Raw genomic sequence first — 25733 nt, forward strand, 5'->3', positions numbered from 1 at the left:
GAGGAGTTGACTTTAGTGTGGAAAAGTCATTGATTGGTGAGTCTTTTACATGATCTGTTATCCCAAGAGGTCTTCCAAATTCACTGAAATGTCAATTTGAAACTTTGCTTATGTAATTAGCTAGCATTTTAATATGCAGATGAGAGTTTCTGGGTACTTTGGAGGCATTTTCTTTTCCTGACTCTTGTTTTGGAAGGAGGTGGTTGTGGCTTGAGTTGGGGAGCTTGTGGCCCTGCAGATGTTGTTGGACTACAACTCCCATCAGTAAGTGCTAGCTGGGGCTGATGAGAGTTGGGACTCTAATCACATCTGGAGTGCCACAGGTCCCCCAACTGTGACCTAGTGTAGAGTTGGGTAAAGTTCATAGCAAGTGCACAGTTAGCTAAAGTGCTTTGTGATTCCATGGCTTTGCAAAGACTTAATAACCTGTGGTGGGTGGATAAAACGGGACTTCTAGCACTGAATTAACGACGTTGATTTTTTAGGAAGATGCTTAGAAAGTGACACTTGCCTTTCTCTTGGGAGCACTGAGGTTTGGAGTGGAGTTAGGGGAGGTACAATATGATCTAATCATGAAAAAAACAAATACTGGCAGCTTGGTGCTGCAAACTTGTATTATTTCTAGGAGTGTGAAGATGATAGGTCAGTCCATTCCTTCGAGCTGGAGTAGTATTGGTCCCACTCCAGCTTCAGCATTCAGATTCCAGTAATGCAATGTTTAACATAACCATGTGTGTGCTAAATGGAGCCAGCTGGAGCAAGTTCCTCCAGTGATGCTTTGCTACTCTGGCAGAGAGCTTGATTTTTGTCAATACCATATGTAGGAGATGGGGGAGACCCCTCCTCAGGGACCCTGTCTCATTTGTTGGCATTGACGGCGCAGGGCGGTGGCGAGGAGCTGATACAGGCATGCTTAGCTAATAGGTACAGGGCCTCACAAGCAAGACTCCACCTCTGCAATGCTGCCACATTTTAATTGCTGCGAAATCATTTTGAATAGCAATCAGGAAAGAGCAACAGCTGGGGCCAGTTTTGATCTTAACTGATGTTGCCCTCTCTTTCTTTGCTAGAAGAGAAATATGTCACAATCCAGTCATACACCAGCCAGGGGAAGGATGAAATCGGGTTTGACAAAGGAGTCACTGTGGAGGTCATTCAGAAGAACCTGGAAGGATGGTGGTACATAAGGTAAAGGTTTAATTAAATCATTCTGGTGTTGGCAGGCCTTTTGCTTACTAGCCTTGTGAACACGGCATCTCACAAGTTGCTTGTATCTAAGAAAGGACCTCAGCATATTGAAAACAAAAATGCTGGTCAAGTTGTACAAAGCTACTTAAAATTATATTGAATATGTAGTTAAAATAATGAAGTACAATATATAGAAACGGGTGCGGGGAGGAAAAAGGCTTCTGGGGGATATGTGTGTCCTTCAAGTTGGAAAAAAATCCAAATCTTCTCTCGTGGGTGGTTGTTCTCTTCATTAATGATTGAGGTGAGCCACTAGGGTCTCCCAGTTTGCAATCCTATGGACATTTTCCTTTGAGTAAGACCTGCTGAGCACTGTAGGACAAGTTGCATAGGATTAATGTCAGCAGGTGTGATGTTTGATAACTTTGGAAAGTTGTTACCGTTGTGTGCGTGCGTCACTACAACACAAGTTATATGACAGCAACAGCTCACATACTTGTTAATATGTGTTGGTCAATGAATAACCTTGTTTTGCTTTTGTGTTTGTTTATTTGCAAAAATAGCTGATAGACTATTTTAGAAGAAACGTTTTAGGGAAGTCATGAGGAAGCAGTGGTGTGTTAGGTCTCTGTGGTGCTACACTTTGGCCTGTAAAGCAAGTATCCCTTTAACCGCTGGCGGGGGGGGGGGAGCAGTCTAATTTTCTCTTCTGGTGCCCTTAAACGACTAATTTCAAGCATAAACTGGATTTTCTTTTTTTAAAAAAAAAAACTGGCACAGCTCCAGAAACATTAAATGCCACGTAAGCAGTATGTCTTTGCAGTGCTCAGCATAATAGACTCCTGTTGCTTGGTGATAGGAGAGGGATGAAAGATGCAATGTGTATAAAGCCATTCAAGTTTAACTGCAGCAGTCAGATATATATTGGAAGCAAATCCTACTGAATTTAATGGGGCTCACTTTCATGTAAGAGGCCAAAGGATTGTCGTAATTGAAAGAATGGTTGGACAAAGGTACAGGTTCCCTAAAGAAGATGTGGAATTCTGCTCCTTATGTGGCTTTATAAACAACCATCAAAGGGAGGGTACAAATCTGTGGATCCTGCCACATTATAAGGAGTTCTTTTAGGTAACTCTGGTGATCCCACCCCACCCTGGGATACTATGAATCTACCCCTTATTGCTCACTTCCTTTTGCATGTGAAACATATATTTTTCATAGTTTGTCATTTGCTTTGTAGTCTGGCCATCTTTAAGGCACTGGAGCTATGAATAATGGAACCACACAGAGTTCTATGTGTTCTATAAACATGTTCGCTGTTGCATCTTCCTGATTAACTCTCCCATCAATAACAAATGAAAGCCGATAGAAGGGGAGAAGATTTCCAACTGATGAGCAGGGAATAGCTGGCCCATTGTCAGCTCTACATTCTTCCCTTTTTAAATCATCCACGGGACTTTAATCCAAAGCCAAGGGTTCAGGAGCAGAGTGCACAGTTCTTTGCAGAAGGAGGAACAATATCACAAACTCCCCCTGATGTTATTGCTGAATTCCCTTTTTGTTTTTAAAAGTTTTTTTCTGGTCACTGCCAGCCTTCCTTTTATCTTAAGGTCTGCAGGGGCCTAGAATCTCTTGCAGTCTTCAGTATTTTCATTGAAGAGGGAGACCAAAGCCTCTAATTTTTAGCAGTGTTTACATTTTGTGCAAATGGGGAAGGCATAAATGAAAGCAGGCTAGAGCCCCTGCCCCTGGCTCAGTTTCTCTGCCTCCTGGTGTTGGCTGTTTGGGATTATTTCATAGTTGGACGAAGGCACCTTGCATGTCGGAGACTCTTCTCATTCTGCACATGCAGAGAAAAGCTATCTTTGCTGATGCATGCTCACAGAGATTCAGTCTAGGCTGAAGCCAAACTAGAAGGCCTTTAAAAAGCCTAGGAAGTATTCATCCTTATGTAGCAGAGGAAGCTTGGGGATTATCAGAAGAAGAAGAAGAAGAAGAAGAAGAAGAAGAAGAAGAAGAAGAAGAAGAAGAAGAAGAAGAAGAAGAAGAGTTTTATCACTACCCGAAGGAGTCTCAAAGTGGCTAACGTTCTCCTTTCCCTTCCTCCCCCACAACAAACACACTGTGAGGTGAGTGGGGCTGAGAGACTTCAGAGAAGTGTGACTAGCCCAAGGTCACCCTGCAGCTGCATGTGGAGGAGCAGAGACGCGAACCCGGTTCCCCAGATTACGAGTCTACCGCTCTTAACCACTTCACCACACTGGCTCCCTACTGGTCCCACCCCAACTGTCCATGGCAAGACTTATCTCCATTGTGCATGTTTAGATGGGATCCACTACAATGCTATGGTTAACAAACCTGATTTTCCTAGACAGTGGATAGCTGACCAGAAGCTGCAGACTTCATTGCCAATATATCTACCTAAGGCATGGCAGCCTTTCATGGAAGAATGTGGTTTTGGTCCACAATAACAAGAGTCCTTGCATATGAAACAGGGATTTCCTAATTTGCTTTTTCTTTCTCCTCTGTTATGAATCAAGTTGAAGGCAAGAATGAATGAAAGATAAGATATAGTGCTTAGGCTGGTTCTGAACTGTGATTAAGAATGTCATGCTTGTAACAGCAACATCAGAACAGCAGATGCAGTCCACTTGAAAAATGCCCCCATCTAAATCCATAGGATGTAGGTGTACATGTTGGTGCACATACCTGGGGCCCTCTGACTCTCAGGGGGCCCTAATAATGAAGGTGATGGGGAAATGCACTCAAAAGTGTAGGGTGACCGAATGATTAATGGAAAGATTTATAAACAACGCTGCAAGCAAATCAGAATAAATGCTCAATAAACCAAAGTGGGACTATTACAGCTATCAGAACTTTTGCCACACAAAAAATGCTTGCAAGAATGCATAATCATAATGACGTATGTGTCACAAGAATAAGATAAGCACTAATAATTAGGTAATAAGTTCCACGTTAAAGTCTTTAATGTTCACCTCCTTAAATAATAGTTTCCAAAATACATGGTTCTGTACTGATTCTTACTTCCCCCTCCCCTGCTTTTTCCCTTCCTGGTTTCCTTCCCTCTGGAGTAATTCCAGTATTCTGGAGCTGGAAAGCAGATGTTAACAGGGAAGAAAACGCTCAGACAAATGGAGGCCTCCCCCCCCTTTCCCCCCCCCCAGTGTTGTTACAGTTTGGATGCTAACTTTTCATTCAGCATTTAAAAAACTTTTTTGGAATTGCAGTGTAGCCACTTCTAATATATTACCACCTTCTTGTTGCATTCCACTCTCCAGTGCATCTGAATGTTGTCCTCCCTCCCCTGCTCCATTTTCCTTTACAGTATTATGAATGTTGAGAAGGTTCACAAGTGGTTACTGTTCTAACCCTAAACTCTTAATTGAACTGTTGTCTTCCACAGCAATGGGAAACTGTGCAAGCAAATAGCCTGTCAGATAATGTGCTTAATGCAACTCATGGGGGATGAGAATACAACTCACGGGGGACGAGAATCAGGGGACGTCTGCTTCTCCTGCTGCAGCTGTGCAAGGGAAGGAGGTTTGAAGCACACACACACACACACACACACACACACACACACACACACGGCTAGTGGTGGCAGGAGGAGGAGGAGTGGCCTGCCATTGAAGCTGTGCTGCCGCTGTATTCAACTCTGCCCCTGGCTTCTCCTGACACCCCCCCCCCCATTGCCCTTGAAAGCTGGCACCTCTGGCTTAATGAAATGACTGCACCCTATTTAAAAGTGGGGGTTAAAACTATTACTGTTATAGGGACAAAAAGCAAGAAACTGCTTCGGTGGATAAACCTTGATACTTGCTGCAAGAGTTTGTTTGGCTTGCATTTTTGCTGCAATTTTTTGATCACGTAGAATGGAACAAGTTCCTGGGCCAGTCTTAGGGTTGTGCTATGCAAGGGAACTAGTGCATCTATGAAATCTGAATGCAAGAGTGTAAGCACATAAGAATAAGCCTCCTGGATCAGGCCAGTGGCCTTTGCAGTCCAGCATGCTGTTCTCACAGTGGCCAACTAGGTGCCCATGGGAAGCCCACAAGCAGGACCTAAGTGCAGTCGCATTCTTCCCTCCTGCGGTTTGCAGCAACTGGCATTCAGGAGCATACTGCATCCAACTGTGCAGACACAGTATAGACATCATGGCTCACAGCACTGATAAACTTAACCCCTATGAATTTGCTGCTACCCAATTTTGGCAAAGCCAGAGACCTTTTTATCTTGCTCAGAACTCCTGTGCCTACTTGCATAGGCATATGAGAGTTAATCGTGGAGCTTGTCCTTAGATGCAACTAACTCCAAGCACTTCTCTATTTTTGTGTGCTGAGCTAGGCTTCTATGTTGTGATTACACATATGTAAAGCTCCTAGGAGCAGGATTGTCTGGGGGTAGCTGGATCTTTTGTGCCTGGCCCCCAATCATCTGCCCCTATTGCTCCTTAAGTGCAATGCTGTTTTAAACTTAGGTTACCAGACATCCCCGGATTTACAAATCAGTCCCCATACAAAATCCATTGAAGTCGAAAAGTATCCCCGGATCCATTGAAAAAAATGTGGTAACCTTATTTTAAACTGTTTGGCATCAAGGCCACTACTCTGATTTGCTTATCTTTCTGCAAATCACATTTTTCTTCCTTTAAAGCTGATGTGGGAAGATGCCTGCAGAGCTTCAGAATTAAATCTGAGCTGCTGCATTGGCTCTACATGGCTGTGATCCATTGAGGCTCAGGGGAGGAGCCTCAGCCATGGGGTGTGCCTACCTTGATGACAAGGGGGGAGTGGTCAAAGAATCTTGTATTAATAGTCACTGCAATAATCAAAGGCTTTGTTTTTCTCCCCTGCTGTGCTCATTCAGACTCCCAAAAGGAGGGGAGAGAATTAAGAGTGCACTCATTTGACTAACCAGTCACATTGCTGTCCTCCTCTCAGAGTTGTTGAGCGAGTAAAAGTATGAGCCATTTGAAGAAAAGAATCTCATGTTAAGCCTTGTTTCTTCCAGTAGGCAGTTTCTCACTTCCTCAAGTTCTATTTTCTCTCAGCCCCTAGTCCCGAAAGCTTTGCTCAGCGGCAGTGAAGTGATCCCATTGCTCACTGCTGCCATTGGAGGGCTGCGAGAGGACTCCCCATGACAGTTGTAGAGTGTGGTGGAAGTGACTTTCCCATGCTGCTCCCATGCTCAGTTATCCAGAATGGAAGTGGCAAAACCTGGACTGCATGCCAGTAACAGCCTTAAGACTTTTTCTCCCATGTTTTTTGAGAAAGACATCTTTTGGATGTCTTCTGTGTTTGAGAGACCTGGAATTGTGAGTACTCTTTAACTAAAGTTGCTAGAGGGGCAAAAGGGGAAGGAAGAATATTACAGAGGAGTAGGTTATATTTCTGCAACTAAGCCCATGGCATTTGTAACTCCATCTGGTTTTAAGTCCTTGTGAGCCCTGATTCAAAGTAAACTTTATTATTGGGTTAGCTCCCCCAATGCTGGGGGTGCTTCCAGATGGGCATCAGTGTTCCCCTTGCATGCTTCCCCCCCTTTCAATGTCCACATGGAATTGTTGGCATAAAAGTGCCAACCCATCCCCCATTTTTCCCTTTCCAGGGAATATCCCCAAATCTAAAAACCCCTTCTCTAACTACCCATTTAGTGATATCTCAATGACCTGTTTGCAAATTAAGGACTGCCTGGAAGCATCCAGGATCCAGCAGCTATTGGGTTTTGTATTTCCAAAGTAGGATTCTTGGAGCACACTTACCAGTTGCTATGCAGCTAGGGCTGATGGGATTTGGAGTTTAACCATAGCTAGAGGACCACAGGCTTATAATCTCTGCTTCATTTCAGTATTACAGCACTGACTGGCAACTATGTGGTTATAGTCACTTTCCATTAGTAGGGTTTTTTTTGCATGCATTTTAAGGTGTGCGTGGGGATTCTAATCCTATTCCTGTACATCATCCTGCAACACCATGTCAGATTTTGAGGCACAGAAAACTGAATATATTTGCGTTTTCTATTTCTAGGTATTTAGGCAAAGAGGGCTGGGCCCCAGCCTCGTACCTGAAGAAAGCAAAAGATGACCTTCCATCAAGGAAAAAGAACTTGACGGGGCCAGTGGAAATTATAGGAAACATCATGGAGATCAGCAACCTGTTGAATAAGAAATCCTCTAGTGACAAGGAAACCCAGTCAGAAATTGAAACAGCAGAATCCCACATCACCAAGAAGGAAATAAGCTTGCCCATCTTATGCAATGATTCTAATGGCAATGCCATGATGACTCAAGACAAACAGGTTTCAAAATTGGCACAGGGTTCTCCAGCCATAGCACGGATTGCGCCACAAAGAGCTCAAATAAGTAAGGCCATAGTAGACTCCTAGCTGTTTATTTACTGCTGGGGCAGGTTGGAAGGGTCAACAACTTCTGATGGATTGAGGAAAATACTAGTTGAGAGCAGCTTCCTCAGATGTTCTTCAGATGTTTAGGGGACTACATCTCCCATCAGCCCCAGCCAGCATGGCCCAGTGATCAAGGGTGATGGGTGGTGCTTTTATCTTGGGCTCTCAAAAGTTGTTGGACTCAAACTCCCATTATCCATGGTCATCTTGCCAAATGGTCAGGAATGATAGGAAATGTCATCCAACAACATATGGGGCCCCAGCTCATTCTTAAATCTAGAAAATGGGTGAATTTAAAGTTATATGATTATACCAATTAAGCCATTAAAAACTGTGATTGAAACGAGTGGTCTGTGAAAATGGAGTTGGCACAAGAAATATACAAAGGAGGAGGTAGGATAGATAGATGAATGCATATGATAGCAAGTCTTGCAGGGCAGAGTGGAATATTAATATGGAGTGCAGGCTACACCTGGCTAGGCCCCTTGGCTGATGTTTGTCTGCAAAAAGTCTGACAACCACCGGTCTGTGATTGATTGCTATGATCCTGAATGTGACATGATTCCTACATAGACTCATCTTTTGGGAAGACATCTGACGCCCCCTTCTGGTGAACTGCTCCTAAAAGTCTAGATTTCTATATTAGCACATGGGTTTTTCAGTTGTTCACATCTAGAGTGATTGAAGAGGGGGCATGGAATCATGGCAGCAAGCTCTGCTTCAGTACAGTCACGTGAAGGTCAGAACAGAGCCCACAGAAGTAGAATCCTGTCAGGGTTTCAAAAGCCATGGAGAGAGTCATCTGTATTTACAGCTCTGTTTTCATAGGCTCCATACAGTTCTTACTTGAAGGTGTGCAGAATGGAGACAGGGGCCATATGGTGATCTTGTCCCCCTCTCTGCATGCAAAGATCACATGAAAGGAGCTCCATTGTTGTGAATAGCCATGCCATCTTTCTGGGCATCATAAAAAACAAGACAAAATTCCCATACTATGTTGGCTTAACTCCAAAAACCCACTGGTTTTATTTTGACTTCTTTGCACCTTGCCCCCACCATCAGTTCCATCCAACATAATTTGGCAAGATTAAAAGAATCATCTGTTTTAATTATTCTTCTCCCGTGTCTCAGATAAAGCAGATCAGTTCTGGCTTCAGCACATGGTAACCCTTTTGGGGTGGGGGCAGGTGAAGACCTTATAATTTGTCTAGACCTCTAGGTGCTTGTAGACAAGCCTTTGCCAACCTGGTACCCTCCAGTTGTTTTGGACCCCAACTCCCATCAGCCCCAGCCAGCACAAGTTGTAATCTAAAACATCTGGAGCTTGTGGGAGTCTTGGAGAGTTGTCAGTCCTGTTTTTATGCTCACTTTGCTGCTCTGTTGGTTTTCATAAGTATGTTATTTGTATTTTGTTTAAAAACATAAGGTGCCCAGGAAGGCTTTGTGCCTTAAAAATTGTTATTAAATTATTGTAATAAATTATTTTATTTTTCTTGGACACATTAATTTTTATTTTAATTGCTGGCAGAACATTGAAGCTTGGATGTGCATGTGCCTGTTCTGTTTAAATATGGAATATTTCTTCTCTCACTAGGTTCTCCAAATCTAAGAACCAGACCTCCCCCAAGAAGAGAATCTAGTTTGGTGAGTGCCAATTTCTTTTATACTTCCAATAGCACTTGCAAATATTTAACTTTGCACAAATGCAACACCTCTTAATCTGTTGCACTCAGGTCCCAGTGGAACAGGAAGAAAGAAAGTGGGAAGAGTTACCCTCTTTTGTTTTCCCAGTTGTGCATGTACTACTTTTATATTGTCTTTGGCCACATCCACACCATACATTTAAAGCACTATGATACCATTTTAAATGGTCATTGCTTCTCCCAAAAAATCATGGGAAGTGTAGTTTAATAAGGGTACTGAGAGTTATTAGGAGGCCCCTATTCCCTTCACAGAGCTACAGTTTCCAGAGTTTCCTGGGAAGAATGATAGATTGTTAAACCACTCCCAGAATAGTAGCTCATTGAGGGGATCTCCAAAAACTCTTAGCACACTTAAAAACTTCAGTTTCCAAGATTCTTGGGGGGAAAGAAGCGGATTTTAAAAAGTGATATCCGAGTACCTTAAATATACGTTGTGGATGTAGCCTTTCTAACTTGTCAAAAGTTGTTTGGAGCTATTAGTGATCCATGAGCTACAGCTGTATTACAGAACTGAGTTTTAGTCCATCCCTCACATACTCCTGTCTCTTCATTTTGAGTTGTACCATATATAGGTTATAGTGTGAATATGTACGTGCAAGCTTCCACTTCTTTTAATGTACTAGACCAAGTTTGTCCTTAAAATACCTATTTTCCTGCTACACCCACCTCTATCAAATGCAGGCCTGGATTTGCTCATTCCAGTGGCATGCCATTTTGTAAAGCATTTAATCTAGACAAATATAAACTATCCGATGAAGAAAGGCTCTTCATCCTGTTTCTCTCATCTGCCCTTTTTCCCCTTCACAAAAAAGGTGGGAGAAGAAATATACACTGTCAAAATGGTTTAAGCAATAGTTAAAAGGTTGGGTTGAATATAGATTATTTCATTGTGTGTATTTGAATGTTTTCTCTGCGTTCTACCTCCCTCAGGTCTTATAATCTTGCTTGAGTGATTATAACTATTACTGAGGTGAATTATCAGTGTTGCCCTTAATGTAAAAAAAACCAACCCAAAACCTAGCCACCTCTGCTGTAGGATTTCTAAGGTAAAGGACCCCTGACCATTAGGTCCAGTCGTGGCTGACTCTGGGTTTGCAGCGCTCATCTCGCTTTACTGGCCGAGGGAGCCGCGTACAGCTTTCGGGTCATGTGGCCAGCATGACTAAGCCGCTTCTGGCGAACCAGAGCAGCGCACAGAAATGCCGTTTACCTTCCCGCCAGAGCGGCGGTACCTATTTATCTACTTGCACTTTGACGGGCTTTCAAACTGCTAGGTTGGCAGGAGTAGGATTTCTACTATGAAGCAATTTCCACTTAATATTTTTAAGTTGTTCAAGACTTGTGAGTTTTAAGCTGCTGTGCATCCATCCACATTATCCAGTCATTTAAAAACAGGGAATGGAGATGGCAGCACAGCAGCAGGTATTCCTGCTTCAAGGGTTTTCATCTTCTTCCCATTCCATAGGAAGTGGAAATCTCACTAATGTATTTGAATTGAGGAAGTTTAAAACTGACTGATAGCTGCGTCTCTGGACTGGTAACACCCATTCCCCTTGATTGGCCACCAGGTTTAAGGGATAGCTGGACTACAGTTCCCATTATCCTTGGCGATTGGCCATGTCACTGGATCTGATGGAAATTGTAGTCCAGCAATATCTGGAGGGCCACATCCTAGCTACCCCTGATGCAATGCGTTATGAGCTTTTAATATCTGGGCTGACGTTTATTCATCTCACTTCCTTGCTTAAAATGCAAGCAGCTTTCTTAAAATAAAATAAAACCTTTATTTCCCCTCTTTCCCTCTGCACCCTATTGCCACTTTTAACTGCTCTACTTATTGCTTTTTCTCACTGCAGGGATTCCAGCTGCCTAAACCTCCAGAACCACCATCAGTGGAAGTTGAATACTACACCATTGCAGAGTTCCAGTCTTGTATATCTGATGGGATCAGCTTTCATGGGGGACAAAAGGCGGAGGTAAGCCTAGAAAGGGAAACAATGAGTGATGGGTAGCTGCTCAACCTTAGGCAGAAATGTGACGGTAGCATAGATAAAAAATAATGTGCTATAGTTTTGTCCTTTTCCTCCCAAACTAATCTCTATGTTAATCCCTCTCTAGGTTATCGACAAGAATTCTGGTGGATGGTGGTATGTGCAGATTGGTGAAAAGGAAGGCTGGGCTCCAGCATCATACATTGACAAAAGGAAAAAGCCAAATTTAAACAGGCGAACAAGTACTTTGACCAGACCCAAAGTTCCTCCCCCAGCGCCTCCCAATAAATCAAAAGACTCCGAAGAAGGAACAGTTGCTGGAACCATATCTTCAGGAGATGCCCAGGACAAGCAAAAGTATGAGGAGCCAGAGTATGATGTGCCTGCCTTTGGTGCTGACTCTGAGTCTGAGCTGAGCCAAGGGGAAGATGGCAGCTTGGAAAGAGGCATGTTCCATCTACTCAAGCCTTCCCCTGTGTCATCCCTCCAAAGGGCAAAATTCCGAGTTGGAGAGTCATCTGAAGATGTAGCACATGAAGAGGAGACCATCTATGAAAATGAAGGCTTCAGGCCATACATAGAAGATGCTCTGTCAAGCAAAGAATCTAGTGGGGACTCTGATTCTCAAAGAAGTTCATCACTGTCTCTGATCCAAAGAAATTCTCCGTGTTCTGTTTCTCCCAAGTCTTCCCTCCTGAAGCCCAAAAGCGACAAGAGCATTCAGCCAAACCTTGGGAAGCCACACTACCCCCGGAATGAGGAGACAAAGCCAAGGTCCGCTTCAGACGTTGGTTTAAGTAGCATGCCAAAAACTGGCCTAAAGAGGGATACTGGGGAGGCAGTGTCTAGCAGGGCAAAACCAATGGTGAGACCAAAACCTTTCCTGAACAAAGCAGACTCCCAAAGCCAAGAAAGGATGGACATCAGCACTTTACGTCACCAGCTGAGACCAACTGGACAGCTGAGAGGCGGACTTAAAGGTTCAAGAAGTGAAGAGTCTGAAAGTCCACCTCGGACAGCTTCTGGAAACCCAGAAGAGTCATTCAGAAGAAGCTCTGCAGATCTCATTCCCACTCATTCCCATGCCATATTCTACTCCAGCCAGCCAAACAAGGCAGAGAATGAAAACAACTCCTCAAAATGTATCTATGTAACTACTGATTCTTACCAGAAAGTTCAAGATTCTGAGATCAGCTTCCCAGCAGGGATAACAGTGGAAGTTCTGGAAAAGCAAACAAGTGGGTGGTGGTATTTGAGATATGGAGACACAGAAGGCTGGGCTCCTTCTCACTATCTGGTACTGTCTGATAGCCAGCAACGGGAAACCACTTCGAATGAGGCTAACATCTCAATGGCCAAGAACAGAAGGAATGAAAACAAATCCAACAGCTTGGAGAAGATAGAGAAGAAGGTCCAAGCACTCAACACCATCAACCAGAGCAAGAGAGCAACACCTCCCATTCCCAGCAAACCACCTGGTGGCTTTTCTAAAACATCTGGGTCTGTCAAATTGCGGAATGGGGTTAGGCAACTAGCAGTGAGGCCACAGTCAGTGTTTGTCTCCCCACCACCCAAGGATAATAACTTGCCTTGTTCCCTGCGTAGGAATGAGTCTCTTACTGCCACAGACCACCTGAGGGCAGTACGCCGCAACTCTTCTTTCAATGCTGCCCAATCTCAGACTAGTGATTCTAAGACAAAGCACACTGATCGGCTGGGTTCTGAGGGGTCTGAGACAAGTTCCTACGTATCTTCTGAGCGCAATGGAATCCCAGTGTCCACAGTCAGGCCCAAGCCCATTGAAAAATCCCAGTTCATTCACAATAACCTTAAGGATATCTACATCTCCATTGCAGATTATGAGGGGGACGAAGAAACTGCTGGATTTCAGGAAGGTGTCTGCATGGAGGTCCTGGAAAGGAACCCAAATGGTTGGTGGTACTGTCAGATCATGGATGGAGGAAAACCTTTTAAAGGCTGGGTGCCCTCGAATTATTTGGAGAAAAAGAATTAGAGTCTTTAAATTCCATTATTTATACTTTTATACTGTGTACATACGGAAGGAAGGGGGAAAATACAATGATTTTATTCCCTTTTTATTCTATCTAATATACAAGGGACTGTTGATCTGACCTTTGCTATGACCAGCAAGTCTGTCGTCTTTGAGGGTGTTTGAAGGAATTGGCTTGTTCAGCAAATATCAAGGAAAAAGGCAGCTGGAACTAATGGCATTCTCTTTCTGTTTTGGTGAAGACTTTCATAATTTTGAGTGCAACGTGGTTCACTATTCCACCATCCTGGTTGTCATAAAAGGAAACCAAATGTGTGCCTTTCACAGTATAGTTTGGACCTGTGCATCCACTTGCGAATGGTGGGGACTTTGGTGCCAACCTGGACATGTTAAAAAAATCAGCTTGTTCATTTCTTCCACATGGAGTGTGCAAAAGTGTTTCCAAGCTGTGGATGAGTCTCCACCACCAGCAAGATATCTTTAAGTCAGCAGAGCAAGTGGGGAAACTCAAGAAATCCAGTGTTGGCCCTCTGCTATCACATTCTTGTCTCCAGATTGAAGACTTGGAGCTTTTTCACTGTGCTTTGCTAGTACCTGACATTAAGTGCATATTGTCAGTTTCCCCCAATGGCATTGGTCATGCTTCTGTCCTGTGGTGATCTCTGTGTCAACTGTTTGGGGAGAAGGGGTCAAGTTTTTTTTACTATTATTATTGGAATTAGATGTGTAGTCAAACTTTAATGTGGTTCCTAGGTGTTTGTATGCACACTAAAAATTATGTGTTTGCAACACACCTCTTGTGCAAACTTATTGGTCTCAAAATTTAATGTTTTATTTTGAGGTTCTTCTGAACAACCAATACTGAAAGTACTTTGAAGGGGTTTGTCACATACTTTGCTATCCAGAGCCTCATATTGGACTATGAAGCAGCAAAGTTTCATCTGAATGCAGGGAATATCAGTTGTCTGTAGCTTAAAAGGGGAATCTGCTGTTCCACAGAGCCCCATTTGCTGGCTCATGGACCATCATGGGTTTGGCTCCTTGGCCGTCCATAAGCCTTTGCTAGACGGAAAGGGATTTCTCAAGAACTCTTCCCTTCCTCTTCATTTTGCCCAGGTCAGAATTACCAGGCTTGCTTCCACCAGTGCTTCTGCACAGCTCCTTAAGCTGTGCATGCACTCTGCTCCCATCCCAGAGCCCCATAAGGCTTCAGCTCTTGTGGCCGCACAGTGGCCTCCTGTGGCTTGAAAACCAGGCCAATGAGTCATGTAACACAGTGGTGATGGCTTCTCCAGAGCCATCTGCATGGCTCCACCTGCCAAAGTAGGTGAGTTGGCCCTGAGTGGAGGGGATTTGCTTCCACATAATGGGCCTTTGTTTTGCAGGGGCTTTCCATTATTACCTATGAAGGAAATAATTTATTCATGTTCACAGGGATTGGATCTCTCTATTGTGCATGATGTAAAAACATTTCCTTGCCAGTAGAAGAGAGTAAGTAGTTATTTTTCTGTAAGGAGTAAGGGATACCTTGAAGCCACTGCATCACAGCCAATTCAGGTGCTACTTGAGGTGCAGGAGTGTCCATATGTAAACATGGAGCTTCTACGTGTCCATGCTCTTCTGCATGCCCTCCATTGATAGAGGGGCGATACCCCGTGTGCATCCTCATTGTACATGGTCAGAGTCATCCTCATGTGGAAATGAGTCTGACAGTGCCAGTGCAGGAATTGTTCATGCATGTCAGAACGCTCACAGTGCTTAAGATCGAGAATACTGGAAGTAACAAATTGCATGTGGCAATGCCTCAAATAAAAACAAAGCAAGGAGACCCATACAGTTTGTATTTAAGTGTTGTTTCCAGATATGAATGCCCATTCTCAGCCAGCAGAGAAGCATCTGTGTTTACAAAGTTGGGGCAGGGAAGAGAGAAAAAAGCCATGCATTTTACTGTCTGCACAATTGTTTTTAATTTGTATATTTGTGGGATGATTTTTATTTTTGAACCATCTCTGTCCTAAACTTCTTATTTCCCCCTTTTTAAGAGCAAGCAGTAGGAATCACTCTTCTGTTGTATTCACTTGAACATTACTTTGTGTTGGAAGAGAAGCACCTGATACTTTCAAAACCTGCAAAGCAATTGAATGAGAACACTGTTGAGTGGAGAATGTACCTGTTCAAGCACTGCTCACCTGCACACATGGGCAGTCTCTTCATTTCTGTTTCCACTCCCCACCATTGATATTTATAATCATGAAACTTCAAAGATAGAACATTTGTGGGAGAGCATGGAAAAAATGAAAAGCCACTGGGAGAAAAGGCTTGGGTGCAAAGTGTATCCCCCTCCCCGTGGCCTCAAACACCAGCCCTTAAATAAACTTTATAATTGTAAAAAAGGAAACACCGGAAGGCCTTTGCTTAAGAATACCGGCTCTCAGATGAGAGTTTGATGTCTCTGTCCTGAGGCCCAGCATTTTGTGTGTCGAGAAGAAAACCAGCTGTGTTTGTGTTACTGTGCAAGAATAAATAATATAAATAACTCTTTCATCTTCCAGCAACACTTCATGCCTTCCACTAGGTGAAAGATAAAAGAATGGGAAGATTTGAACGAACTGAATGGATACATTTCTTCCAAAGGATTCAAAATCAAATATATAATGGGGAGATGTTTGGTCTTTGGGAAACATTACATAATTATCACTTGATTCATCTCTCTTTCTCTTTAAACAAAAATATGGTGTTACGCGTCTGGAATCTATGAGAAATGTTGGGGGAGGGGTTGATTTCTGCAGCTCATGTGCCAATTGTCCTTTCAGTTTGATCTGTTGAGACACCATTAAAGTTTGGCTGCCACCACCTTCCATACTATTGCTTTATATTGGATAAATAAGCATGGAAGAAGGGTTGGCTTGTGTGAAGCAGGAAGGAATGGAGAGGCCTGTGATCCGCTCAGTGGAAGAGCCCATGGGGAGAAGGTCATGATCTACACTGCAAAGTAAAAGGTGTCGGTGTTTTTCCTGAGCTTTTCTTCCTAAGGCCTAGCAGCTCTGCCTCTTAGAAGTTTCTCTTCGTTTTAAAAGTCTGCTGAAACCTTAGCAGCCATTGTTAAAAGAACTGCCAGAGCTGCTGTGAGATTATAAATAGAAGTATTATGTTCTTCTGCTGGACAGTATTAAATAGAGCAAAACCATAAAGTAATCTGCTAGATTGCAGTACTAATAGTAGTGATTTAGCAACTCATATTAATGTTTATGATTTATTTTTTAACAATAATGATAAGGAAGTGGTTCATTATTTTTGAATTAATGCACTTTAACAATTTAAACCAAAATGCAGAAAAAACCAAGTGCATTATTTAAAGGTGCAGTATAAATTGTCATTTTTTAAAAAGTTCACCTATTTATTAAAATAATTTATGATTATTTAAAAATTGTACTATACAGTTTTGTTCTAAAGATGCCATCATCTCCAGGGAAAGCTAAATGTGCAGCTCCCAACTTTTCTACATTGAGCCATTGGACTCTCAAAATACAGTAGATTCAGTTAGCAAGTGTCAACGTTCTGCTAAGGAAAAGGGACATAAATTTCAGATTTGGAGAGCAGTGGATCAGCTAGTTATATTCCTTAAACGTATGCAGCCCTGAGTAAATGTGAGGAGCTGATCTGAAGTAGTAATTGAACAATCTCCCATCCCACCACCAGATTCCCTAGATGTCTTCAATATATTCTGCTAGCACCCAGCGCTTAATGGATGACTGTTGACCATTCTCCAGTCCTATGTGCAGAAGATCGCTGTCTGCTAAATTGTTCTAAATATGCTTTTGCAAAGTTCTCCTGAAGACATACGCCTTTCTTGCTGCATATCAAGCATGTGGCTTGTCTACTATTCTTTCAGTAAGGGAAACTGCTACTCACCAAAACAATATCTATTTGCTATCAATATGATACAGAGCAGGCATGGCATCTGTAAGCCCTGTTTTCTTGCAGAGGTCTCCTATTTATGAGATCAGTTTGCTCATCAACAATTACTGAAAGATGTATACAAATACTTGAGGAGTAGGATCTATTGTGCATAAAAAAAGAAAGCAATACTCAGTTGCCCAACAGAGGCGGTCCAGTAGTCAATATTATAATATCCTTTATGTGATTATGGTGATGAGGTTCTGAGCAAGTAGCAAAGTTAACTTCTGAGCTGCTCTCAGCTTTGCATCTACTTGCTGTTCCTGATGTTGTGCTTTCTGCAACACACACACAAATATATTTGTGTGCTTGTGCACACAAGATATAGCTTGTGCATGCACACGTGTTGGACAAGCTTTGAGACGATTTCATGATGTATGGGGTGGAATAAAGGACACTAGAAAGCACCTTTAGTCAGTTTCACTGTTACTGGTATGCAATTAATGTTTCCCACTTTAGCTGATAGGTCATATCTAGGAAACTTTTTCAGAACTGGAAAATTAAATGCAGCACCAGGCCTATTCACAATTACTTGTGACAAGTCTTCATGATCTCACTGCGCAAACACTATAGTCCCATTCAAATGGTTGTAAAATACCTGCAGCATTTTGGTGGGGAAAAGTATTTTGTACTTCTAAAAACTAATCAAAAATCAAGTTGCAATTTAATAATAATTGTACTTTCAGAGTTAACTAATTCACTTTTTTAATTCTCCAGGGAGCTACTGAATAAAATATTTTGAAGTCGGAGTGCCCTCTTGTGGAAGGAGGAGTGGCTTTCTAGTTATTTTCCTCATTATTTGAGATTACCTTGGTCATCCATGCTTTCCAAATAAAAAAAATATGTGAAATGGGAATGATTGAGATAGCAAAAGTTAAAAAACAACAACCAATCTTCTTTTTTGAAAACAAAAAAACCAAAAATTTGAAACTTTTTTGTTCTGCTGTATACTGCAACTTTAATAATAATGAGCACTTCTGAGTTCGTTATTGCGGTTTTATATAATGCCTGAAAAGATACTCTTCCTGTTTTGTTCTTTAATTCTAGTGAACACTATTTCTCTTTGACTCTTCCTGCATATACCTGTTGCCTATTGCAATTTCTTTCAAGCTGAGACTTAAGTTTATTTCTCAAAAAGCTGATGAGGTAGCAAACCTGTGTCTGCCATGGATTCTTCCATGCTTGAATGATCCACCACATCCACAAACTTACCTGCATAGGCCAGGTAAGGTGTAGCCTTGAAGTCATTTCCTTAACATTTTGTTTTCTTTATGCAGGAATTCTTCTTTTCTTTTTGTTCTTGTTCTGTTTTGTTTTTCTGAGGCAAGTCTTTCAATCAGATCTTTCCCTATCTGCAGTCTGAAGTGGTTCAGTTCAGATAAAGGTTTACCACCTGGCTGTTTCTTGAGAACTAGGCCTCGTGGAAAATTTGAATGCCTGGTTAACCTATATCAAAATATCAATTTGGAGCCACCTGGACTCATGTGAGGGGCTTTTACCAGCCAAGAATTTGACTACAGCTGCAGCCCACCACACCACTCCCAGCCATATCACTGCTTATGAAAGTCCCATATTTCTGAATGTTTTGCTGTGTAGCATTGGGCTGATATGGGGAGGGGTGCTGCTGAAGGAAACCATGGACGTAAAGTTCCATGGAACTAGCTTCAAACCCTTTTTGGATTCTGGCCCAACTTTCCAGTGCCTGAAGTCCTTGTCAAAACAGCCCCTCTGTGCGGGAAAAAAATAGCACTTACTCCTTAACACATCGACAGGGAATTAAGTCCCATTGACTCCAATACAAGTGTTGCTTAGGGTCACAGCCCCAATTGAATATAAAATAATTTGGGTGGGACTTCTTTAAAATGCTCATTTATACAGGTAACTGGCAAGGAACATTACAGACTGGCTAATTCAGGACTAGATTCTGAGGTAGGCGAACAAGTGCATTTGTGTTTCAAGTTTACAATGCAGTAGCAACATCTGCATTTGTCTCTGATGATGAGCAATTTCCAAAAAAGTTTCTTTCAGTAGCAACACTGAACATTTTGACGAAGGCATTATAGAATTGTTTGTTTAAACTACTTTCAAATATTAGTGTGGCATATTTTATTGTAAAATTATACTCATTGCTTTTCTCTGTTTAGAAATGTGTTAACGTGCTTTCTATCATTTATGAGAAACCGAAGGGAATCTGGGTTAATCATTCATTATTTTCATACTACTAGCATTTACAGAATAGAAATGTTAGTATTTAAGTTTAGATCTCATTAGCTAGTTTGTTCATTTACATTTTTCTCATGTGTATGTGTGTGTTGTTGGGTTTTGGTTTTTGGGTTACGTCCCCCCCCTTTTTTTTTTTTTTGCATTTTCAAGATAAAATCCAGTTGGAGGATATGTGCAATATTGAAAGAGATTAAACAGGCCCCTCATCCAGGACTTAAAGGTGGAACGCACAGTGTGATTTTTTAAAGTCTTGTTATTATCCAGTCATGCACTCTTGGGGGGGAAATGAGGAATGAGAGGAAGGGAACCATTGAGAAAAAGAGAGGAGGCAGCAGAAAATTTCTGGTATAAATGGATTGTAAGTGTGAATTTACTGTGGTGGCTGAGTGCAGTAGTGGTTACACAAGTGCATCACACTTGAATTGAAGTGTGACTTGTTTGTGTGTTAGTGACTGTTCAACAACCTTTTTCTTTCTAATACTCATTTTTTCTTCCTTACAAAATTCAGTTTGTTCACTTAAGGCTGCTTTCTCACCTAGGAGGAAGTCCCATGCAAGTCAGTGGGGCTTACTTCCGTATAGGATTGTGCCGCTGGGTGGTTTTAGTTAGCATGGAATACATGCTGGAGCTTGGAATAGATGTGTTGAGGGGGGGAAATCACTCATGAGACAACATGAGGATTAATTATATGCTTGAAGCACAGCATGTCAAATCAGTCTCTACCTCATGATCCCTTAGTGTTCCATGCCTTTCAGAATCAGGCCATTTGCAGGAAAAGATCTGCTTGTTGGTGCATGGCCTGCTGTATCTCTTTCCACTGATAAGAACAGGAAAGGTTCCTATCTTTAGCAGCCCAAAATCAGGCTCTTCATCTTTGTGCTGGGCACTTGTACTCAAGTACTCAAGCCTTTGAACTCACGACGAGGCAGTTCCAAAGCAATATTGCTTAAATGTTCATGAAAATAAAATGCTCTTTCAGCGCATTCCATGGGCATGGCCAGGCTTTTTGTTAGGGGGGGGCAGAACCTCCGTTTGCTATGTATTTTTATTGAATTTTATTGGTTATGGGGGGCAGCTGCCCCTCCCTGCCCCCCTTGGCTATGCCCATGGCACATTCCTATATATGCCTATTTGGAGTGAAGCCTTATTGTGTTCTATGGGACTTACTCCCAGATCCCAGTGGATCTTGTGCAGGAGCATTATTTGGTATTTTTATACCTCCAGTGTTCTTAAAAGAAAAAAGCAACTGAGTCCAGAAGAGCAACATAAATTTGCAATTGGCATCAGGAGACCCTGGTTCTTGTCTCAGTGTTTAGTTTCATGAAATTTGAACTCTGTGCGTGCACACACAAAGTTGGCAGGAAGAACTACACTGCTGACTGTAATACATTTTAAATCACAACTGGATTTTTGCTGCTAAATAGTCATAATCCATCTGCCATAATCCAAGCCTCCTTTTTGAGACTTTTTGAGGCATACACGTTTGCAGCTAAATCAGGGGTACTGTACATAAACTAAGCATTTAGCAGGTACGGATTGGGAGAGCTGAAGTTGGTTTTTTGTGGTTTTTTTTTTTTTGTAAATATGTGCTTTTTTAAGGATGTGGGTATTTTTTAATTTTTATTTTTTTGTAGATGTGTAGAGATCATTGACAAATACACGGAAAACTCATCAGGTCCTAAAGTGATCTCATGGGCTTTATGTCCTTGCTTCAAGGTTCCTGTTAGTGTCTCGGTCAATTCCTTTACCATATCTGTTCACAGGTTGTTGTTATTTTTAATTTTGATTTTTGTGATATTTGAATCAAGTACTGTACATGTGACCTTGCCCAGCATCCTTGGAGGTCAGTAATTGGAGCTCCCTGAGCCAGCCCTTCAATTGCTGTTGCTCAAGTCTCCACAGCACTGTATAGAGCCTTCTGGAATAACAATTTAAGAGATCCCTCTTTTACTTTTTTAAAGGGTTTTTTTTTAAATAATAATAATAATGGTGAGTGCTTGAGTATGCATGTGTGCATGTTAAAGTGGAAGTGGTGGTGTCTGGTGGGGTTTGTATCCTGGAAGGTATTGCAAGCCTGCTTTGAGTAAGACTCCTATTTGGAATCAGGTTTCTGTTTTCAGGGTTTTCTCCTCCTAAGTTGTGATAAGATCTCTTAGGCTCAACATGACCAAGTAAAAGTGGGTCCCTTTCAGTCTAGGTTTACAGGGTGGGCTGGCCCCACACAGCAGTATTTTAGATGGTTGATGAGTGCAATTTCCCCTTTCTTTAAAACCAAATTGACTGAAAGTTTCACACTGTCGTTTTAACACATTTTCCTTGTGCAACATAACAGCCACTATTGTCCTGTGCTGAGACTCCTGTTTGCTATTAAACCAAATTGGCTGGGCCGGGGAGGCTATAATCTTTTGGTAACAGTCAAAAGAGGTAACTGGATTATGACTGAGGAGGAATAGATTGGATCTCCATTTTTAAAAAAAAAATTAGGAACATATATATATATATATTTATGCCTGGTCTGACATTCTGGGTGCTTTTTGTGTTTTAGTGCATGAACATACATCACTGCTCTGTGTTTCATCTGTGTCTCCCATTATTGCCAAAAGTTCAGATTCACTTATTGCTATATATGAATCTGTATCCTGAAGTTCGTAATCCGAAGCAGTAATGTTTTCTATATCAAGTAGTCTAGAGGTTCATGAAATGACTGGAGCTGGCATGACAGCATAGCCAAGTTGTGTTTTTAAGCTGGCTTTAATCCAAGTGGCTCTACTTCACTTAAACAGCCAATTGTTGATGAGAAATGAAAGATGGAGCCAGCTGGTGATCTCATTTTTGCAGCATTTTAAAACTTGCCATCTCAGCATTTTTGGTTTGGCAAAGCTTCACCTACACCTTTTGAGCCAGAACTTTATTGGGGATTTTGTGCAACAAGTTCTAACTGCAGCCTTTTACTATGCAAAAAGTTAACTGGAGAGTTGTTTATGAGTTTGAAATTTAGAGACTTGTACAGAAAACCAAAAGCAGGCAGCAAATTACTGTTTTGCCTGAAATCTAAAAAAAGAGTAATCAATAAAAAGGATTAAGGTTTCCTTTTTGCAAGAAACAGTCAGGACAGTGAAGCAGAATTTGAATGCCTTGTGATTGTTACCAATCTTCCAAGTAGTTGATATTGAGTATTGTTCTTTCAATGACCCTCTTGAAATGGTTATTTAACATAAAGGTGAATGTACGGTAATTGTCAAAAGTCTGAGAGAGTATGTTGGTGAGGAGATGATGTAGGATGTGTGGTTGGTTCTTGGGCTGTGTGATAGAGATGGGGAGCGGAGTTTGCTTTTGGTTTTGTTTGGCTTGTTTTTTCAGAAGGTTTATTATTATTATTATTGAAGTTGGATTGGTTACTGTTGGGAGAGCAAGTTGAAGATTGAATCTTTTTTGTGGTTGGATTTGTTATAAGAAAGAATCCAGGAGGGAATCAAACTTTGGAGAAAGAAAAGATAAAGAGTCCTATGATAGATTTGGGTAGTCCTTGTCCATTTATTTTTCCTCTAGCTAAGCTTTTCAAATAGTTGAATGTTAAGTACTGTTAACAAAATATGGGGGGGGGGTGTTTAGTCCACCCCTAGATGACCACTATTGTTAAAAGTTGCATGTGACCTTTAGTGGATCTCAAATATGGAATAGAAAAAAACCAAAAATAAACAAAACTAGCTGTTGCATTTTACTGTTATTGTGCTCATTATCAAAGATGACATTGAGTTTATAGGAAGAATATTCCGGTAAATCTGTTTGCATAGTAAAATGGTTTCTGCAAAAGGATGTTGGCCACATTCACAAAAATCATTTGGGGCAAGTTTTAGTTTTGCTTAAATCATCTCACAGCAGAGAACAACTATGGTGAAATTACCTTAGCTCACATCACCATTTCTTTAATAGTGACTGGGGAAACACAGTTAACCTTTAAAATATCACATTAGTAGTCTCTGTACAAAACAAACGCAACAAAGGATGACACCTGTTTGATCTAACTTGGTCCCCTCTTAAACTGATTTTGGAATGTCCCAGCAATCAAATTCACAAGAGGAAACTAAAGGTTATATGCAGTAATTTACCTTCTTATAGTTAAACAAAACATCTATTTTTTGGTCAAGTAATTTTGAACAACAGTTGGCCTTTTCATGTAACCTGTGATAATGAATGAGAATTTGTGTGCTGGTTAGATTTTTGCCATTCCAAGTTTTCATTTCAAAACTTGAGGCCATGTTGCACTGTTGATGACCTTCTTGGCCATCATGGTTTCACCTTGTTTAAACAAAAGGTTTTGCCAGAATGAAACCAAGTATGTGAATATTCAGTCTGGTGCCCACTGGGGTTAGTAAAGTGGCAGTCATGATGGCAGTGCAGTCAGAAGGTGGCCTGGTAGTCAAAGTCAGAGTCGTTTTATGATCACAGCTCATCTGATAGTGATTTATGGTCCCACTCTTGAGATCTTAAAATTCTGAAATTCTACAGGTTTGTCTGTCTTTGTTATGGCAACTGGAGCTTCTGAAATGTGATTTGGAAGAAGGTGTTGTACTGTTGCAGTTGTTACCAATGTAAATGTAGATCCATCCAGGTGGAACATTTTATATCTCGGTATTATAAGGAGATTTTATGAGTTCTTGGCATTGGAATTTGAGAGGTGAGTGCTGCACTGGATTCTTGCATGGACTCATGGGGAAATGCTGTCAGATCAAATAGTTGTCATCTATATACTTGACTAAAAGATTTAAAGACTCTAAGGCATATAGCTCCATATTCAGTCCCGTCCCCCCACCAACAACCATGTGCTATTAATGATTCTTGATAAACTGATTCCTAAATATAGAAACTAAATCTTTGTACATGTTTTGGCCCAACAGTCCTGTATTTTATGGCTCTCACTGCTATAGGCTCCTTGGGCTCACTTCAGTCTTGTTGGAATCTGTGTGCCTTAGATGATGGCATAGCAGAATGACCATGGAAACAGCAGTTCCTTTTTTTGAAATTCCATCTGGTCTACCTTTGTACTAAGATTAGGCTGAATCAGAACCCCTGACTAGGAAAATGTCTGTGTGACGTGCAAGATTCTATACAGCGAAAACAGTACAAGTGTGTACAGCTTGTCAATATACAGTTGAGGCTCAAGTTTTCACTTTGGCTAATGATGCTTTTTATAATCACCATGTGGGCAACATGCAAAGGGAGATGTGTTCTCCTAAGATCACTTACTATGTTCCAGAACATGTTGGGGCACAACTCTTCAGATCCTGTGAAGCAGCACAAAACAAGAGTTGTGCTCACCACTCTTAGCCATTGTGGAGCAGATATCCTTGGGACTACGCAGTGCTTACACTTGGAAGGGAATTGAGGAATATTGCCACTCTAAGCGCACTCTCATATGGGGACACATACTAGTTATTAGTCAGAGGCTTTTTATGTTTGTTTTAGGGACTGCCAAGAGAGACTAGGCTGCAGCCTGTTTTACTCCCAGGTTTTTGCAATGTGAAACCACAATATAATATTCAATGTCTCAGGCAGAGAGGACTTGATAACTAACTGTACCTCACAGTCATCTCCCAGTTTACTCATTGCTTGGACCAAAGGTGGTGCTAATAATATGAACTTTAATTTTTATATTTATGTTATTATTGTTGGGTTTAGAGTGTGTATGTGTTAAATCAATGATGCAAGTGTCCTGTTAAACTAAAAAGATCTTACCCAGGGCATCAGGCACTTCAAAAACCCACAATATACCTTTGGGATTCAGACATTGTACATTTGGAGAAGGGTAAAGGATACTCTTATCTTCAAATGCTTGCAAATTGTAAGTTGTTGCTTTTTAAATTTCCATTTGTTTACATGGTCTCTTCTATGTCCTATGAAAAAATAATAAAGTTTTTGATCTTTTTAATTGTGTTCCAATTGTTGCTTAGTTTCTTTTTGTTGAGTTTGTATTTTATTATTGTATTGTAGTTCATAAAAAAATTATATGCCACATGATTTTAAGAAGAAGAAAGAAAAAGAAACCCCAAAGCAGTTAAAATTGGCGTCCCTGGAGTGTAGGCTTCAACAAACCTTTATTTCTGCCAACAGCTGAATATGCAGCTTTCTACTGTAGCTTCTTGTCTGCACAGCATATCTTGTCCTTCCTTGCAAGGACAACAGTGGTCCCTTATGGACAGAATGATCAGCATCCTCACAAAAATAAATTCCCAGTGA

At 41.4% G+C, this 25733-nt stretch overlaps 1 protein-coding gene across 17 annotated transcripts in view; it reads left to right on the forward strand.

Moving 5' to 3' along the window:
* SH3PXD2A (SH3 and PX domains 2A) overlaps positions 1-25430 on the forward strand; it is a 260873-nt gene extending 235443 nt beyond the window's left edge. For all 17 annotated transcript variants that reach the window (XM_083505057.1, XM_083505058.1, XM_083505059.1 and 14 more), the window contains 5 exons: positions 1071-1188; positions 7236-7570; positions 9206-9255; positions 11171-11290; positions 11433-25430. In XM_083505057.1, coding sequence (XP_083361183.1) covers positions 1071-1188; positions 7236-7570; positions 9206-9255; positions 11171-11290; positions 11433-13319 — 2510 coding nt within the window. In that variant the 3' untranslated portion in view covers positions 13320-25430. The remainder of the gene's footprint in view (positions 1-1070; positions 1189-7235; positions 7571-9205; positions 9256-11170; positions 11291-11432) is intronic.
* Positions 25431-25733: the final 303 nt, after the last annotated feature.

This window comes from Podarcis liolepis (genome assembly GCF_965112155.1).
Source record: "Podarcis liolepis genome assembly, chromosome: 5".
Classification (NCBI taxonomy): Eukaryota; Metazoa; Chordata; class Lepidosauria; order Squamata; family Lacertidae; genus Podarcis; species Podarcis liolepis.